This window comes from Suncus etruscus, chromosome 1, assembly GCF_024139225.1.
Source record: "Suncus etruscus isolate mSunEtr1 chromosome 1, mSunEtr1.pri.cur, whole genome shotgun sequence".
Lineage (NCBI taxonomy): Eukaryota > Metazoa > Chordata > Mammalia > Eulipotyphla > Soricidae > Suncus > Suncus etruscus.
Genome location: NC_064848.1, coordinates 168,970,320 through 168,989,248, shown reverse-complemented (window position 1 = coordinate 168,989,248; position 18,929 = coordinate 168,970,320). Strand labels below are relative to the sequence as shown.

The 18,929-nt window shown below is 45.5% G+C and overlaps 1 protein-coding gene across 1 annotated transcript; it reads left to right on the top strand.

Moving 5' to 3' along the window:
- Positions 1–5,495: 5,495 nt before the first annotated feature.
- CCL5 (C-C motif chemokine ligand 5) lies at positions 5,496–15,269 on the top strand. The gene is made up of 3 exons (XM_049790489.1): positions 5,496–5,571; positions 8,774–8,885; positions 14,939–15,269. Exons 1-3 carry the CDS (start codon positions 5,496–5,498, stop codon positions 15,024–15,026), a joined length of 276 nt encoding a protein of 91 aa, XP_049646446.1. The 3' UTR covers positions 15,027–15,269.
- Positions 15,270–18,929: the final 3,660 nt, after the last annotated feature.

Below are 18,929 nucleotides of genomic sequence, written 5' to 3'. Positions count from 1 at the left end.
GAGAATTTGCCTGTGAACCAGAGAGTCCAACCACATCCTGCCAGATCTGTGTGCCCTTCTTAAACAGGTTTCCCAGCTTGAGAATAGAGTCCGAGCTCTGTGCAAAATGTTCTTTGCTTGAGTCAATTCCAAAGGATTCCATTCACCATCACAGGAGAAACAGAGAAAAAGTGTCTTGCCCTGGGGCCAAGGCCATAGTAGAGGGAGTAGGATGTTTGCCTTGACCCGAGTTTGGTCCTCAGCATTCCAGATGCCAACATCCTATATGGTCCCCTGTAAAATAAAAATTAAAAAATATTCACGAGTTGGGGTGGGATTGCCCAGGCACCATGAAAAGAGGACAGGTCTGATGAAGCAGTGTAGCAAGTGGAGAAATAATACACCAAGCAGTAAGGAAAGTATTAACTAGAGTCAGCCTGCTTTTTTCTTCATGGCCTTTCTCTGTGCTTTCTGTCTGTCATATGATCATTATTCTCTAGAGCCCAAAGCCAGACCCTTTTCTTGATTCAAACCAGCAGCCCCAATCCCTGGTGGATTTTTATTTTTGGGTCACACCCAGCAGCACTCAGGGGTTACTCCTGGCTCTGTTCTCAGAAATCGCTCCTGGCTGACTCAGGGGAACATATGGGATGCCAGGATTTGAACCACTGTTGGTCCTGCAACAGCTGTGTGCAAGGCAAACGCCCTACAGCCGTGCTATCTCTCTACCCCCCCCCCCAATGGATTTTTACATCTCAAAGAAAGAGGTTAGGGAACAAGGAAGTTGTTACAGGGCCCACCCCTCCAAGCAGGGACAGGAGTAATTCCTGAGTGCAGAACCAGGAGTAACCCCTGAACATCACTGGGTATGGATTCCATCAAAAATAAATAAATAGGGGCTGGAGAGATAGCATGGAGGTAAGGCATTTACCTTGCATGCAGAAGGTCAGTGGTTCGACCCGGCATTCCATATGGTCCCCTGAGCCTGCCAGAAGCGATTTCTGAGCATAGAGCCAGGAGTAACCCCTGAGCGCTGCTGGGTGTGACTCAAAACCAAATAAATAAATAAGTAAACAAGTAAATAAATAACTTATAGCATCTGATTGAGTCTAAAGGCTCCTAAGTCCAAAACCCAGCTTGAGGTGCTGGAGAAATAGTACAAGGACAAAGCATTTGTTTTGCAGGGGGCCAGCTTTGGTTGTATTCCCAGTAAAATATATGGTCATCCCTGTCCCCCAACAGCTAACGGCCTAATGCCTGAGCACAAAATAGAAAACAAAAGTCAGCTTAAGGGCTGTAGGATGTGGTTTGGTGGGAACATGCAGGCCTTGCCTGTGATCTAGGTGTGTGTTTAGACAGCTTACAAATAAAAAAAGAGAAAAGAAAAGTAACCCACAAAGCTATTATTGTGCATCCTTTTCTCTGTACTCCAACCAAGACTCAGTCTTAATAACTTCTTAGACTGGCGTGATAGTATAGCACATAAAGCATTTATTTGCCTTGCACACTGACAACCTGGATTAGATCCCTAGTTCCCTGTATGATTCCCCAAGTACCACCAAAAGTGATTCCTGATTGGAAAGCCAGGAATAATCCTTGAGCATCACCAAAAAAAAAAAAAAGTGCACAAAGACAAATAGAAAAGGAAGGGCTGAGAAGAGTTAGGTAAGACCAGTGGGGTCACAATAGAAGTGTATGCCTTTAGTTCTTTATTACCAGACACACACACACACACACACACACACACACACACACACACACACACACACACACACCAGAAAGGGTTGGCACCAGGACATAGAAATGATGATTAAGTGAATCCCTTGCCTCTATTCTCTGCAGATCTAGCTTAGAGCAAAATCCTTTCTTCCTTAAAGAGGGAAACTGAAAGCCAGGAAAGGAAACATAAACAGAGATCACATGGAAGAACTAAACCATAGCCAAGTTTTGGCGATTTCTCTAAAAACCACACGGTGTGATTAAGAGTCTCTGAACCCAGACAGACTGGTACTCCTTGTTTAGTTCTACCACTGTATATCAGTTGCCCTTAATGAAGAAAACCCCCCACCCCCTAAACTCTCTGAGCCTTCATGATTCAGCTGAAAAAATGTCAGGGTTTTTACATTTGAGCCTCAGCACTGGTCACCCAAGCACTTCCAGGAATAATACCTAAGTACAAAATCAGAATAAGCCATCTGTGGCCCCAAAACTAGAGACTAAGTCTTTCACTAATAAAGTTCATAATCTGTATCAATTGAAGATCTGTCTAGATTGCTGAAAATACAGAACATCCTTAAAGAAACTGTCATTTTCTTTTTTCTTTGTTTGGTTTTTAGGCCACACCCAATGGTGCTCAGGAATCACTTCTGGCAGAGTTCAGGGGAATCATATGTGGTGCCAAGGATCAAACCCAGTCAGTCACATGCAAGGCAAGCATCTTACCATTGTATAACTCTCTAGGCACTGTCTCATTATTCTTTTTGTTTGTTTGTTTTTGGGTCACACCCGACAGTGCTCAGGGGTTACTCCTGGCTCTATGCTCAGCAATCGCTCCTGGCACGCTCAGGGGACCATATGGGATGCCAGGATTCGAACCACCGACCATTTGCATGAAAGACAAACACCTTACCTCCATGCTATCTCTCCGGCCCCTCATTATTCTTTTTGTTTGTTTTTGAGTCATATCCAGTGGTGCTCAGGCCTTACTCCTGACCTTACTGCCTTATTCAGGGAACCATATGTGACACCAACAAACAAATCCAAGTCACTTGTGTGCAAGGCAAGTGCCCTGCCTGCTGTACTAAACCTGATTTACAAAAAAAGCTGAGCACAGCAAGAGTAAGAAACTGGTCTGGGGCCACCTGGCTAGTGAATGAATCAAACTCTAATGCCTCTGCTCAGATCCTCAGATTCTGCAACCCTTCACACTAACACAGATTATTCTGGAAGCAAACCACTGAAAAAGGTACCACATTTATGTGTGGATGAACCAACATTTCTAAAGGACCTGAGATAAACTTCTCCCGGTGGAGCACTGTACTAACAATTGCTCATGGGTGAGAGGTGTAGGATGGACTGAAATACTTGTCACTAGCATCTATCTGTACATCCCCAGAAGGTCATTTTCACTGCTGATTGCCTCACTGCCGGGACTTGGTACCAAGAACCAGAGCCTGAGTTTTAGAAATTCCTGCAACTCAAAACTTACAAAGGAGCAGAGTGCTCTTGTGGGCCTCATAGATAACCTCCTGAGGTTTCTCAGTTTCTCAGTTTCTCCTTCTCTTAAAGGAAAAAATTGACCACCCTGTTTCAGCATCATTTTGAGACAGAAACGACTAAGGAACTGAGCAGTTCCATTCCCTCAGTCACCATGTCACCCAGGAGACAAGCACTAACATAAAAAACCTCACTGGTGGCTAAAGCAGTAGTACAGTGAGTCGAGTGTCTGCCTTGCATGGTCATACTGGGATCAATCGCTGGCACTACATATGGTCCCCTGAGCCTCACCAGGAGTGATCAGGAGTGATCCCTGAGCACACAGCCAGGAGTAAGTCCTGAGCACTGCTGGGTGTGGCTGCAAACAAGAAAGAAAATAGGAAAGGAAAAAAGAAAAAAAAAAGGAAAGAGAGAGGAAAGAAAGACGAAAGAAAGAAAGAAAGAAAGAAAAAGAAAGAGAAAGAAAAGAAAGAAAGAAAGAAGAAAGAAAGAAGAAAGAAAGAAAGAAAGAAAGAAAGAAAGAAAGAAAGAAAGAAAGAAAGAAGAAAGAAGAAAGAAAGAAAGAAAGAAAGAAAGAAAGAAAGAAAGAAAGAAAGAAAAGAAGAAGAAAAAAGAAAGAAGAAAGAAAGAAAGAAAGAAAGAATGAAGAAAGAAAGGAAGAGAAAGAAAGAAAGAAAGAAAGAAAGAAAGAAGAGAAAGAAAGAGAAGAAAGAAAGAAAGAAAGAAGAAAGAAAGAAAGAAAGAAAGAAAGAAAGAAAGAAAGAAAGAAAGAAAGAAAGAAAGAAGAAAGAAGAAAGAAAAGAAAGAAAGAAAGAAAGAAAGAAAGAAAGAAAGAAAGAAAGAAAGAAAGAGAGAGAGAGGGGCCGGAGAGATAGCATGGAGGTAAGGCGTTTGCCTTTCATGCAGGAGGTCATCAGTTCGAATCCCGGCGTCCCATATGGTCCCCCGTGCCTGCCAGGAGCAATTTCTGAGCCTGGAGCCAGGAATAACCCCTGAGCACTGCGGGTGTGACCCAAAAACCACAAAAAAAAAAAAAAAAAAAAAAAAAGAAAGAGAGAGAGAGAGAGAGAAAGAGAGAAAGAAGAAAGAAAGAAAGAAAAGAAAGAAAGAAAGAAAGAAAGAAAGAAAGAAAGAAAGAAAGAAAGAAAGAAAGAAAGGAAAGAAAGAAAGAAAGAAAGAAAGAAGAAAGAGAGAAAGAAAGAAAGAAAGAAAGAGAAAGAAGAAAGAAAGAAACAAAGAAAAGAAAGAAAGAAAGAAAGAAAGAAAGAAAAAGAAGAAAGAAATAAAAAGAGAAGAAGGAAAGAAACAAAGAAAAGAAAGAAAGAAAGAAAGAAAGAAAGAAAAAAGAAAGAAAGAAAGAAAGAAAAAAGAAAGAAAGAAAGAAAGAAAGAAAGAAAGAAAGAAAGAAAGAAAGAAAGAAAGAAATGAAAGAAAGAAAGAAAGAAAGAAAGAAAGAAAGAAAAGATAAGAAAGAAAGAAAGAAAGAAAAGAAAGAAAGAAAGAAAGAAAGAAAGAAAGAAAGAAAGAAAGAAGTTAAGAAAGGGCTGAAGATAGAAAGATCTCACAAAAGTAGAGGCACAGAACAAAACCCTTAATAATGCAGCTAGCTGACAGCCAAGTGTGGTCCAGAGCCCCACCACCACTCAACAAGCCCTGTAACCAAAATCATGCACAAGTTTAATCTGAGGATGAAGGGAAGGGAATGAGTCATTTTTTCCTGCTGAAAATTAGAATCCCCACCCCAAACACACCACAAACCCCCACACTTAGACCTATCTATTCACATGGTAACTGAAGTGCAGATCCAAACCACCCCCATTCCAGTTACACATCCTGTCTCTTTCAGAGGCCACATGTCTAGGGACTACTCCTCCCCCCCTTTCTCAGAGAATCACCTTCCCACCAGCACCCATTCATGGATAAGAAGAGGGACACAGATCTTGTAGGCTAAACCCCACTGAAGTGTTTCTGGTGCAGTCCCCCAGAAAAACAGGTACTCGAGCGAGCCACCACCTCCCCTCTTAGAGTGTGAAACTGAGGCAAACAGCAGAGACGGAGGCCTTCTCCCCGGACAGTGGGAGTGGGAGATTTCCGGGAGTGATTTCGGTTTTCTTTTTCATTTGCTGTGACTTCAACTACTTAGATGAGACAGTGTGGGTCGGCTGAATTGGAAACTCCCTGTGGGAAGTGCCCCCCCTCTTACTGGCCCCTGCACCCTATATAAAGCCTCAGAGCTGCAGACAATCTTTGCAGAAGATCTGAGACAGCAGTGAACCTCCCAAGCTTGGAGCCCAGGTACCATGCAGGAGTCCACTGTCGCCCTCGTTCTCACCCTCGCCTCCGCGGTCCTGTTTGGATCTACATCCGCCTCCCCATGTAAGTGCAGATTTTGACCCTCAGCCGGGCACAATCCTCACCCTCTTTCCAGCTCTTTATCCTACGATTGACATTCTTTTTTTCTTTTTTTTTTTTTTTTTTTTTTTTTTTTTTTTTTTTTTTGAGGGCAGGGATCACCCACACAGAATTCAGAAGGCCCAAAGGCTTCTCTCAGTGACTCTGCCAACTAGGCCAGGTAGTTTAATGCCAAAACTCAAGGATACAGAGCTTCTCGACATTTGCAGTGCCAGAGACCACAGGGTCAGACACAGTAGAGTTCAGGGGACTCTATGGAACCAGTGTTCAAACTCGGGTCCCTGGTGCATAAAAAGACTTGGCTTCTGATTTCTGAGCTAACTCCCCAGCCCCTAATTTTTTTCTTTTGGAGAGGTGCAGAGAGGTATCCAGCAGAGCTCAGGGCTTACTCCTTCCTGGCTCTTGCTCAGGGATCATTCTCAGCAGCATTGAGGGAATATTATGTAGTGCCAGAAATCAAACCCAGAGCTATATGCAAGGTAAGCATATGCTATAACTAATACTATCTATTCTATATCTTAAACCCCTGGTTTACTTTTTTTGTTTTGTTCTGGGGCCACACCAGAGACGCTCAGGGGTTGTTCCTGACTCTGTGCTCAGAAATGGCTTGTGGCAGGTTCTGGGGACCATATGAGATGCCAGGGATCAAACTGTGTTGGCTGCATGCAAGGCAAACATCCTACTGCTGAGCTATTGCTTCTGCCCCCAATGTACTTCCTTTTTTTTTTTTTCTTTTTTGTTTTTTGTTTTTGGGTCACACCTGGCAGTGCTCAAGGATTTCTCCTGGCTCTGCACTCAGAAATTGTTCCTGGCAGGCTCAGGGGACCTTATAGGATGCCGGCATTCTAACCACCATCCGTCCTGGATCGGCTGCATGCAAGGCAAACGCCCTACTGCTGTGCTATCTATCCGGCCATGGTTTACATTTTTATATATTGCTTATTCAGATATTCAGCTGTCCCTCAGGGACCCTTAAGCCACCCTACAGTGGACTTCTCAGATCAACTTCCTGTGCCTTTCAGTTCCATCCCAAAAGTTCATGTGCTCATCAAGTGTACAGCTACACCAAGTCTGCAAGGTGGCTCCTGCCTGGGGCAAGAGGTTTCCTGCTTAGATACCTCCTGAAATAAACAGACTCCCTATTTCACAGAGCAGAAAAAAAAAATGGGTTTGAGAGAGGATAATCAAACTAATTAAATATTTAGATGGAGCAAGTATGGTGCTGATTGTTTTTACATTTATTATCTTAAGAATAGTCACCAGAGAGATAGCACAGCGGTGTTTGCCTTGCAAGCAGCTGATCTAGGACCAAAGGTGGTTGGTTCGAATCCCGGTGTCCCATATGGTGCCCCGTGCCTGCTAGGAGCTATTTCTGAGCAGACAGCCAGGAGTAACCCCTGAGCACCGCCAGGTGTGGCCCAAAAACAAAAAAAAACAAACAAAAAAAAAAAGAATAGTCACAACTAGGACTAGAGTGTTAGCAGTGGTAGGATGTTTGCCTTGCCTTGCACATGGCTGACCCAAGACAGACAGATGTGGATTCGATCCTCAGCATTCCATATAGTCTCTCAAGCCAGGAGCGATTTCTGAGTGCAGAGCCAGGAGTAACCCCTAAGTACCACCAGGTATGGCCCTAAAAAAACAAGCAAACAAAAAAAAGAATATTGGCAACTAGGGCCGAAGTGATAATACAGCAGGTAGAGCATTTGCCTTGCACATGGCCTACTCAGGTTCAATCCCCGGCATCCCATGTAGTCCTCCAAGCCTGCCAGAAGTAATTTCTGAGTGCAGCGCCAGGAGTAACCCTTGAGCATCACAGGGCGTGGCTCGAATTTTTTTAAAAAATTTAAAAAAGAGGGGCCAGAGCATTTGTCTTGCAAGTGGCTGCCCAGGACGGACCTGGGTTCTATCCCCGGCGTCCCATATGATCCCCAGAGTCAGGAGCGATTTCTGAGCGCATAGCCAGGAGTAACCCCTGAGCGTCACCTGGTGTGGTCCAAAAATAAAACAAAAAAAGTTAAAAAAGAATATTCACGGGGCCGGGCGGTGGCGCTAAAGGTAAGGTGCCTGCCTTGCCTGCGCTAGCCTTGGACAGACCGCGGTTCGATCCCCCAGTGTCCCATATGGTCCCCCAAGCCAGGAGCAACTTCTGAGTGCATAGCCAGGAGTAACCCCTGAGCGTTACTGGGTGTGGCCCAAAAACCAAAAAAAAAAAAGAATATTCACAACTAGAGCTGTGGAGGCAAAACAGTAGGTAGGATTCTTGCCTTGCATACAGCTGACTCAGGATCTAGCTCCAACATCCTATATAGGCCCCCAAGTAGCACAAGCAGTATTTCCAGAGTGCAGAATCAGGAGTAACCCCTAAGTATCTTCAGGTGTGCTCCCAAAACCAAAACAAAAAATATTTACAACTTTGGGTGTGAGAGAAATAGTACAGTAGTTAAGATGCTGCTAGTATACAGCTGCAGCCAAGAACCTAGTTGTATCCCACACCACATATGGTCTCCAAGGCACCACCAGGAGTGGTTCCAAGCACAAATTGAAGTATGAGCCCTGAGTACTGCTAAATTCCCCACTCCTAAAAACGAATAATAATAGTAATCACAACTTTAAGCAGCAAGATGAGAAGATCCAGAGATAACAGGTCACTTAAGAGCACATGGCTAAGAATTGCAGAAAGTTGGTGCTCCTGCTGTTTCTGGTTGGTTCTACAGGGAGCGTGGCACTTCCCAATGTCATCCTGAATGAAGTCTCTGTTCAGAAACTTCTCCTGGAGCTTCCTTCCAAAAGAATACTTCTCTTCAGGATTCCCTTGCTAAAACCTATGGGGAGATTCCCATAGCCATCCTAGGCCTCAGAGAAACCAAGTTTCTTTGGATCCAAGTAGGGACAAATAAGGTCAGTGACCCCAGGACAAGCCTGCGGGAGGCCAAGCAGAACCTGGGAGCCAATGGCATGGGAGACTAATTAGTGGCAACCCAGGGTTAGAGATGAAGCCAAGGAAATGTTTGGAACTCCCAGTCTGCCTATGTCATGACATTACCTCTTTGAATCTCGGTTTCAGCTGAAGAAGGATGCTGTTCTCAACTAGGAAAGTGCTAGAATATGTCTAGTACAATACTCAATGAGCTCTGGCAATGCAAACAGTTCCCTCTTTTCCCAGACGCCTCGGACACCACTCCCTGTTGCTTCGGCTACATCAACCGCTCCCTGCCACAGGCCCACGTCCGGGAATATTTCTACACCAGCAGCAAGTGCTCCCTACCAGCAGTTGTGTGAGTAACAGTCTGGGGACCCTCCAGAGCCACTGCCTGGAAAATGCTCTTGGACTTACCACTCTCCCTCCAGCTGTGCCCTTAGCCTTGCCTCCTCCTCCTTGACTTCGCCTCTTCCTTGACTCCTGTACTGTCCTTTGTCCCATTCCCTGAGCACATGTTGAAGGAGATTGTAATTTTTTCAGAGGACTCTACAGCCATTCCACCCTAAATGCATTTAATCTAGTCTACAAGGTTTTTTCTGGGGGTGGGGGGGATTTTGGATTTTTGGGCCACACCCAGTGGTGCTCAGGGGTTACTCCTGCACTCAAGAATCTCTCCTGGCGATATATATATGAGATGCTGGATAGAATCCAAGTCAGTTGCATTGCAAAGCAAGTGCCTTAACCACTGTATTATCAGTCTGGTCCAAATCTGCAATTTTTCAGAAGTGTCTCCTCTCTCTGATCGGGCTGGATCGGGCTTCCAATCTTCACAAGTGTATCATGGGTTTTGTTAAGTTGGTTTTTAGGGGACTTTTAAAGGGAGAAGCCACACCCAGTAGTACTCAATGCTTACTTCTAGTTCTGTACTCAGAGATCAGTACCTAGAGGGCTCAGGGATCCATAGATAGGGTGCCAGGCATTGAACCCAAGTTGACTGTGTACAAGAAAAGAGTTATACTATCACTCCAATTATACATGTATGATTTTTTAACTTGAATATTATTTGCCATGGAAAAGGTCAACTCCATCCTCCCTTTTTCAGTTAAGAACCCCAGAGTGAAGCTAGAGCCTGTATCAGATAGGGTGCTTGCCTTGCATGCAATTGGATTGGATTCAATCCCCTGGCATTATATGGTCTCCCAATTACTACCATGAGTAATTAATTCTTAAGTGTAGAGCCTGAAATAACCTTTGAACACTGCCAGATGTGACCCCAAAACAAAAAAAATAAATAAAACGAACAAAAAAGAACCCCTGTGTGCCCTCAGATCCCCGATCCACTGAAATTCACCTACAATCTAGGTTGCAGTCAGGTGTGTATAAAAATAAAAATATAATTGCTACCAGTTAGTGATGAAACACTGAAATGAGATTCTCCTTGAAAGAGGCAAGCCAGGGAATTACCCTGGGAAATCCAGTCCCCCAGCTCCTGTGGAGGGCTCTAGTGTGTCAGAGTCTCAGTGACAATGCAGGGATCCCTCTTGGCTTCACATTCTGCAGCTCAGTCTATGGGTCTAAAAATGTCCGAGGCTGCCTACTAAGTAAAGGACAGAGCTCATCTCTGGAGCATTCTCGCTCCACAAAAATAAGACCCTCAGTAAGAACAGCTGAAGAAATGTAAGGTCAGAGAGTCAGAGAATGAAAACAGTCAGCACTGGACTGGAGAGAGAGCACAGTGATAGGGTGTTTTCCTTGCATGCAGCCGACCCGGAGGGACCCGGTTCAATTCCCAGCATCCCATATGGTCCCCCAGCCTGCCAGAGGCGATTTCTGAATGTAGAGCCAGGAGTAACACCTGAGCACCACTGGGTGTGGCCCAAAAATAAATCAATAAATAAATAAAATAAAGTTTAAAAAAAAATAGCACGGGCCCGGAGAGATAGCACAGAGGCGTTTGCCTTGCAAGCAGCAGATCCAGGACCAAAGGTGGTTAGTTCAAATCCTGGTGTCCCATATGGTCCCCCGTGCCTGCCAGGAGCTATTTCTGAGCAGACAGCCAGGAGTGACCCCTGAGCAATGCCGGGTGTGGCCCAAAAACTGAAAAAAAAAAAAAAAAAAAGAGAGAGAAAAAAAAATAGCACTAGGATTTTTCTATAAAGTGCCAGTTTCTTTTAATCCCAAACTTCTGTGATCCTGACAGTCAGAGGTATTCAGAATGGACCTCTGGCTCTGGTAAACCAGAAGGGGCCAGAAGCAGATCAGAGACAATACAAGGAGAGACAATACAAGACAATACAAGGAGAGACACTTGTCTTGCATATTGTTGTGGGTAACCCAGGGGTGTTTACCCTAGTTTGTTTGCTCTTTGGCTACACCTGGCAATGCTCAGGGGTTAATCCTGGCTCTGCACTCAGGAATTACTCAGGAATGGTGCTTGGGAAACCATATTGGATTGGGAATCTAACCAGACCAGCTGTGTACAAGGCAAGCACCCTACCTGCTCTGCTATTGCTCCAAAATATTTTGATAAGGAGGACAGCGTAGGAGCAATGTCTGACACGAACAAAGCCCTGAATTTGATTCTTGCTACCATATGGTCTCCTGGGCACCATTAGGCAGAGCCCTAGTGAGTCCAGACTCCCCACACCCCCAAAAAATTACAAAAGGGGCAAGAAAAAAGACCAAGGGTAGGTGTGGGTTGTGGAAGCCCCTAAGATTGGCCTGCCCTAGTATTTGAGCCCAAATCACTGGCACAATGGGCAGAGGGAGTGTGGCCAGAAGGCTGTTTGCTTTGTATTTGTGTTTTTGTTTTGTTGCATTTGGGGGCCACATCCAGCAGTGCTCAGGGTTATAATCTATGCAGGAGAATAGGGAGCAGGCCCACATCTGGTGGTACTTGGGGCTATCATGTGATTATAGGGATCAAATAAATATCAGCCATAAACCAGATTTGCCCCTTACGCTTTATAATCTCTGTAGCCCCATAACTCTGCTTTAGGTGGAGTCTCAGAGAAGGAAGGCGATGGGGGCTGGAACGAGCAAAAGAGAGGAAACTGTTAGTGCTGTGAAGTATGACAGAAGTATGCTGAATTGATGCCCTGCTCAGATGCTATGTCCTTTTCCCCACAAGAGACCCTGAAGGCCAAACAAGAGCTGAAGGGAAGGGAAGGAGAGGCAGGGATAAGAAGTTTCAGCGGCAGCATAACATAGACCCAAGATGGCTGGAGCAGTGTGGGGTGCCCTGAAGTCTGGAGAAAGAGACGTTGAAGGAGGCAAGAGACACTGGGGAAATATCTGGAAGGGCTGGGGGCAGGATGAGGAGTTACAACCAGGGAGGATTCCCCACCCAGCCTCACCTCTTAGAGCCACTGTCTAGGGAAGCTGGCTCTAAAGATGGCGATCATGAGCCAGGTCCCTGCTCTCCCATCTCCCAGCCTGTTCCTTCTTCATGAGCAAGTGGAGTAAAAGTACTACTCTCAAGGGGTACAAATAACAAGGTAAAAGATGAGATCAAATGCTGCTTTTCACAGTGTAGGTTCCTGGCAAGTGTTCATTTTTTATCCTCTTCTTCTAGCTGGATTGTTCCATACACAGAAGTGACAAGTCAGGGGACAAAGATGACAAAGGGAATGACTATTTTGTATGTGGCTGATGCTGACTAGTTCCCTAACTCTATGGATGGTCCCCTAGCACTACTTAGAGTGGCCCTGAGTACAGAGCCAGACACAGTCCCTGAGCACTGCTGAGTGCAGCTCAAGCCCTCCCGACAAAGTGACAAGTGATGATGTAGAGTAATGGTACCCCTGATAAGGTGTTTGCCTTACATTCTACTGACCCAGGTTCAATCCCTGTCATCCCATATGGTCCTGAACCTGCCAGGAGTGATTTTTGAGTGCAGTGCTAAAAGTAAGCCTGAGCACTGCCAAATACAAGCAGTCCCCCCCGCAAAAAAAAAGAAAGTGACAAGTGAAACATGTTGGTGTGAGGCATTCAGTAAACATCTATTAAGTGCCCACTGTGTGCTGGAGCCCATACCAGAGACTTGCAAGAAAGCCAGAAAAAAGGGCCAGCAAGTTTGGACACATATGCTCTCTTGGGGCACATCCCCACAACACTGAGCAGAATGAGGGAAGTCAGGTAGGGAAAGGTCCCCAAAACATTGACAGGGAGGGAAGGCAGCAAGGTGAGACCACTTTTTGCAGCTCACATTCTTTTTTTTTTTTTTTTTTTTTGGTATTTGGGCCACACCCGGCGGTGCTCAGGGGTTACTCCTGGCTGTCTGCTTAGAAAGAGCTCCTGGCAGGCACGGGGGACCATATAGGACACCAGGATTCGAACCAACCACCTTTGGTCCTGGATCGGCTGCTTGCAAGGCAAACACCGCTGTGCTATCTCTCCGGGCCCTGCAGCTCACATTCTACAAGGAGGAGGAGGTGGGACTGGTGGACTGAACAACCCTCACTCCTTGTTGGTTTTCTGACCTTTTCACTTCCTGGCCACCAGCAAGAAGAGGGGTAGTGAGGGTGACAGGATTTCCTGAGTAACCACTGGCTGAACTAGAGGGTGGGGGTGAGGGGATGATTCTGAAACTAACTGCAAGAGCCTCCTCTGCAGGTGGAAGAGAGATACTGAGTGGCTCAGAGTGAGACTCAGAAAAGAGGCAGTAGCTTCCTAAAGCTAAAGCTACCTATGGGACAATAGTTCAGTAGGGAGGGCACTGGCCTTGTACGAGGTCAACCCAGGGTCTATCCTCGGCATCCCATATAGCCCCCTGAGCCCTACCAAAAGTGGCCTCTGAGTCCAGAGTCAAAGTGTGAGCAATGCTGGGTGTGGCCCCAAAAATAAAGAAGTTACCCCTGATAAAATCCTAAAGGAGATGAAGAAATCTTTATCTTCATCAAACAACCTAAGCCTTCGCCCTTCATTTTGAAACATCAGGGCTCAAAAAGTCAAATGAAGGAATTGGAGAGATAGTCTGGAAGACAGGGTGCTTGCCTTGTTCATGGCATATCCTGATTTAAGTCCCCCAAAAACCTCCTGAGAGAAGAGGGAAGAATAGGCCCTGACCAGTGATGGATGTGCCATCTCCAAAAAAAAAAAGTCAAACTGAGGACAGTCTTAGTGACTAAAGCTTACCCACAGGTGACATGGATGTTGGCAAAACTGTTCCCCAGACTGAGGCCTCCTTCAGCTAGATCCAGTCTCCCTGCATATAAGCCCCAGGCTTTTACACCCCCAAATTACAATAGTTTGAGACAGGGCCTTTCACTCTCATCAGTTCAATGGTAAAGTGTCTTGGCAATGCCACATTCTTAGGGTCCTCAAGTTATATAAGTAGAGGGGCCACCTCATTTCAGCCACACCCATGATTTCTATTTCTCTAAACTACCTCCCAAAGACACTCTCATTTGACTCTCAACACAACAATTCTCAATTCCACCAATGTTTGAGAACTCAGCCAATAGACTCAGAAACCCAAGTTATCTAATGAGGGAACCAGTGCTGGAATAAAAATTCAAACTTAATAGCCAAAGAAATAGTACAGCATGTAGGACATTTACCTTAGACACAGCTGACCCAAAATTGATCCCTGGAACCCTCATATGGTTCTGAAACTCCCTAGGAGTCATCCCTGAGCATGGAACCAGAAGTAAACCCTAAGCACCACTATGTGTGGCACACACACAAATAAAAACATTGCTCAAGTTCAATTTCAAGTCCTTCATTAATTTGCCCACACATATCTAGTATGCATCCACTTGTTGACTGTCTACCCTCTGCCAAGCACTGTATTGTTTTTTTTTTTTTGGTTTTTCGGGCCACACCCATTAGATGCTCAGGGGTTACTCCTGGCTACGTGCTCAGAAATTGCCCCTGGCTTGGGGGGACCATATGGGACACCGGGGGATCGAACCGTGGTCCTTTCCTTGGCTAGCGCTTGCAAGGCAGACACCTTACCTCTAGCGCCACCTCGCCAGCCCCGCACTGTATTGTTTGAAGTCACATTACTTACATCTGTATAACTAATTCTCTCCCTCTCTCTTGCTCAATAATGACTCAGTTCTTGAATTCAGTTCTTCCTTTCCTCTTCATCTTGAGTGCAAGGTCTGATATAACAGGACTGAGGTTGATCCAGGTTGACCAGCTTCATCCTGGACTCCTTGGGGTTCATATCCCATGTAATCTGGGTATTGCTTGGGTTTCCTAAAGTACACACTACTCTATTTCTGGCTTGGAGCCCTTGACTCCAGCCTTTGACTTGGCAGCCCTTGACTGCCAGAAGAGGCAGTCCTTTCCTTAAATCCTTTCCTTAAGCTCCTTCAGAGCTCCCAGAACACCCTCATCATTTCTCCATTAGCCTCACAGAGTCTGTCCCAAAACTCACCCTCTTCTCCTCTTCTCCCATAGCTTTGTCACCCGAAGGAAACGCCAGGTGTGCGCCAATCCAGAGGACAAATGGGTGCGAAAGTACATCAATTCTATGGAGATGAACTAGCACAGCAGACATCTTGAATCTGAACTTAAGCATGCCTTTGCACAGCTTCTTGCTCTCCTTCTGAAGAGCTTGGAAATCCCCAGCACCATCACCCTAATGCCACAACACTCCTTCCTGGTGGACATGGCTTCCACCTTTCAGCAGCAGCAATGAAAGCCACCCCCTGCCTATGGCAGGAAGGTCCTAGGCTCCAGGCCCTCTACTTGGCCACAAACCTGCCCTCAGCACAGTTTTTGAGGCAAAGGGGAGAAAACTGGAATATTATGGTGTAGCCCTAGGATCAAAGCTTCCGTCTGGGCTTCCCCCCAGTCAGGGCTGATTAGAAATTATGTGCTCTTGCTTGCCAATAAAATTCAATACAGTTATCATGCTGGCTCTGAGTGTGATGTTCTCCTAAGGCATTCTCCTCCTTCACAAGCATTCATTTTACAAGTCCAGAGCTTGCATCCTACTGGCATCCATTCTAGCCTAAGCAGCTACTGCTCCACAGTGAGCAAGATTGGAAAAGAGAAGCTCTGAAAAGGGCAGGACAGAGCAAGTAAAGCAGCAAGTAACTTTTCTTTTTTTTTTTTTTTTTTTTTTTTTTGGTTTTTGGGCCACACCCTGTGACGCTCAGGGGTTACTCCTGGCTATGCGCTCAGAAGTTGCTCCTGGCTTCTTGGGGGACCATATGGGACGCCGGGGGATCGAACCGCGGTCCGTCCTAGGCTAGCGCAGGCAAGGCAGGCACCTTACCTCCAGCGCCACCGCCCGGCCCCCACAAGTAACTTTTCTACTTGGGAAGAACAAGTCACCCCAATCCCAAACCCCCAAATTTCTCTGTCCTTGCCGGAGCATCCCTGCTTTCTCAGACTTTGAAGGACACTTCTACCCACTCTGTACTGTGCGTGAGGGCGCGCGCGCACACACGCGCGTACACGTACACACACACACACACACACACACACAGAGTACCTTATTACACAATGATTTACAAAGTTGACAACAGATCTTCAGAGATTGGTTTTATTTGAGGGCTACACACAATGATGCTAATGGCTTATTCCTGGCTAGGAGGTTAGAGATAATTCCTGGCAGGAGTCACAGAACAAGATGGGGTGCCAGGGATTAAACCTGATTGACTGCATGCAAGACAAGTACCCTACACATTGTACCATCTCTCCAGCCCAAACATGAGATCTTTTGTGGTTCCCTTTTTGTTTTTTTGGGGGGAGTTGGGAAACACTCAGCAGTGCTCCAGGGTTACTCCTGGCTCTGCACTCAGAAATCATTCTTAGGAGCTGGAGAAATAGCACAGTGGTAGGGCGTTTGCCTTGCATGCAGCTGACCCAGGACAGATGGTGGTTAGATTCCCGGCATCCCACATGGCAAATATCCACCGCTATGCCATTGCTCTGGCCCCGGGGAACTATTTCTAAGTGTAAAGCCAGGAGTGACCTAGAGAACCGCTCGGTGTGGCAAAAACATACATACATACATACATACATACATACATACATACATACATGTTGCATCAAGCCCTTTGGATGGGCTTGGATGGAGGTGGATGGTGAAAGAAGGGGCCTTTCTCTGCAGTCCCTGGCCACGTGGCTCCAACCCCCTGCAGCCGGCTGGTATCTGGGTTCAGGAGAGAGGCGGGTAGAAAACTCACAGGCAGTCTTCAGGGTATATCATCTTTATTCCAGGCCCTGGCCAACATGTGTGGCCTATATCATAACCATTTATGCATGCTATCCTCAGCTAGTCTTGTGTCTTAGCTTCTTTCAGCCACCTCTCCTCCTGTCATTTTTCTGCTGCAGCCTCCTCTCAATTCCTCCTCAATCCAAATCCCCTTTTCCTTCCAGACAAAGCCTTTTGTTATCTACCAAAGACCTCTCCCAGAAATGGAAGGTCTATTAGCAGGTAAGGTTACAAGAAGGATGGGGGGGGGGTGAGGTAACACATACATACATACATTCATAATAAAATAAAAACAAAAACAAAAACCTCAATTCTTAAATACTGGTACGTAGAATGAATTGTGTGCTAGCCACATATGGAGGAATTGTGGGCCACACACCAAATGATATACTGGGTATCAAACCCAGGTCCCTCTCAGGTCAGCCTTGTGCAAGGCAAATGCCCTACCACTGTGCTATCTCTCTGGCCCCTGTTAGTCTTATATTTCAAGTTAAAGTCTAAAAGTCCTTTATTTTTTTTGTTTGTTTTTTTGTTTGTTTTTGTTTTGTTTTTGTTTTGGGGCCACACCTGGCGGTGCTCAGGGGTTACTCCTGGCTCTCTGCTCAGGAATAGCTCCTGGCAGGCACGGGGAACCATATGGGACGCCAGGATTTGAACCAACCACCTTTGGTCCTGGGACGGCTGCTTGCAAGGCAAACGCCACTGTGCTATCTCTCCAGCCCAAAAAGTCCTTTTTTGTTTTGTTTTGTTTTTTTTTGTTTTTGTTTTTGGGTCACACCTGGCAGCACTCAGGGGTTACTTCTGGCTTTCTGCTCAGAAATCGCTCTTAGCAGGCATGGGGACCATATGGGATGCTGGGATTTGAACCACCATTGGTCCTGGGTCGGCTGCTTTAAGGCAAAACACCAGTACTACTGCTGTGCTATCTCTCCAGCCACTAAAAGTATAATTTTTATGTGAAGATAACATAAAATGAATTCTAAATGAACTATCTCATCTGTTCAGTTTCGATACCCAAAAAGCTAATTATAATGTGAAAATCTGTACAATAAATTATGAACCCAAAAAGCTAATTATTATGTGATAATATGTACAATAAACTATGAACCTGAAAGGGCCAGAACGATAGCACAGCAGTAGGGCATTTGCCTTGTACACAGCTGGCCCAGGATGGACCTCGGTTCAATCCCCCGGCATTCCATAGAGTCCCCCAAGCCAGGAGTAATTTCTGAGCACATCGACAGGAATAACCCAAGTGTCACTGGGTGTGACCCAAAACAAAAAAAGGTGGGGAGGGAAATTATGAACCTGGAAAAAAATAAAAGATCCACAAATTCAAAGACCATGTTTTCCCCCAACACATCTTTTATTCACCATTTTTCAAATCTTCAAGAATAGCCCACTGCCCTTCACCTAGGGTCAAATAATTAACAATTGAGGCCAACGAGATTGTTCAGAGGGACACTTGCCTTGTATATGGTCAACCTGCGTTTGATTCCAACACATGGTCCCCAGAGCTTTGCTAGGAATGGCCCCTAAATGACAAACCAAGAGTAAGCTTACCAAGTATGATCCAAAAATAACAATAAAAAGTTAATATTTTGCCCTACTTGCTTTATGTGCCTATGTATATATATGTGTACATATTTTTATATATTTTTCCTGCATTTGAGAATAAGTCAACCATGTGATGGTTTGCAAAGCAACCTTATTGGCTGTACTGTCTTTTTTTTTTTTTTTTTGGTTTTTGGGTCACACCTGGAAGAAATCACTCTTAGCAGGCTCGGGGGACCATATGGGATGCCAGGATTCGAACCACTGACCTTCTGCATGCAAGACAAACACCTTGCCTCCATACTATCTCTCCGGCCCCTCCCCAAGATAATTTTTTATAATGTTTTTAAGATTGAAAAGGGACCAGAGAGGTAGTACAGTGAGTAAAACATTTGCTTTGCACGTGGCTGACCTGATTCAATCTCCAGCACTACATATGGGTCCCTGTGCAAGGAGTGACTGATCCTAAGTGCAGAGCCAGGAGTAAGTCCCAAGAACCATCAGTTAGGGTGCTCAAAACTTTTTAAAGGGGAGCAGAGGAGGCTAAAGCGATAGCACAGGGGTAGGGCTTTTTCCTTGCATGCAGTAGCCTGGGGCGAAACCGGGTTCAATTCCTGGCATCCCACATGCCACCCCCTCCCGAGTCTGCCAGGAGCAATTTTTGTTTGT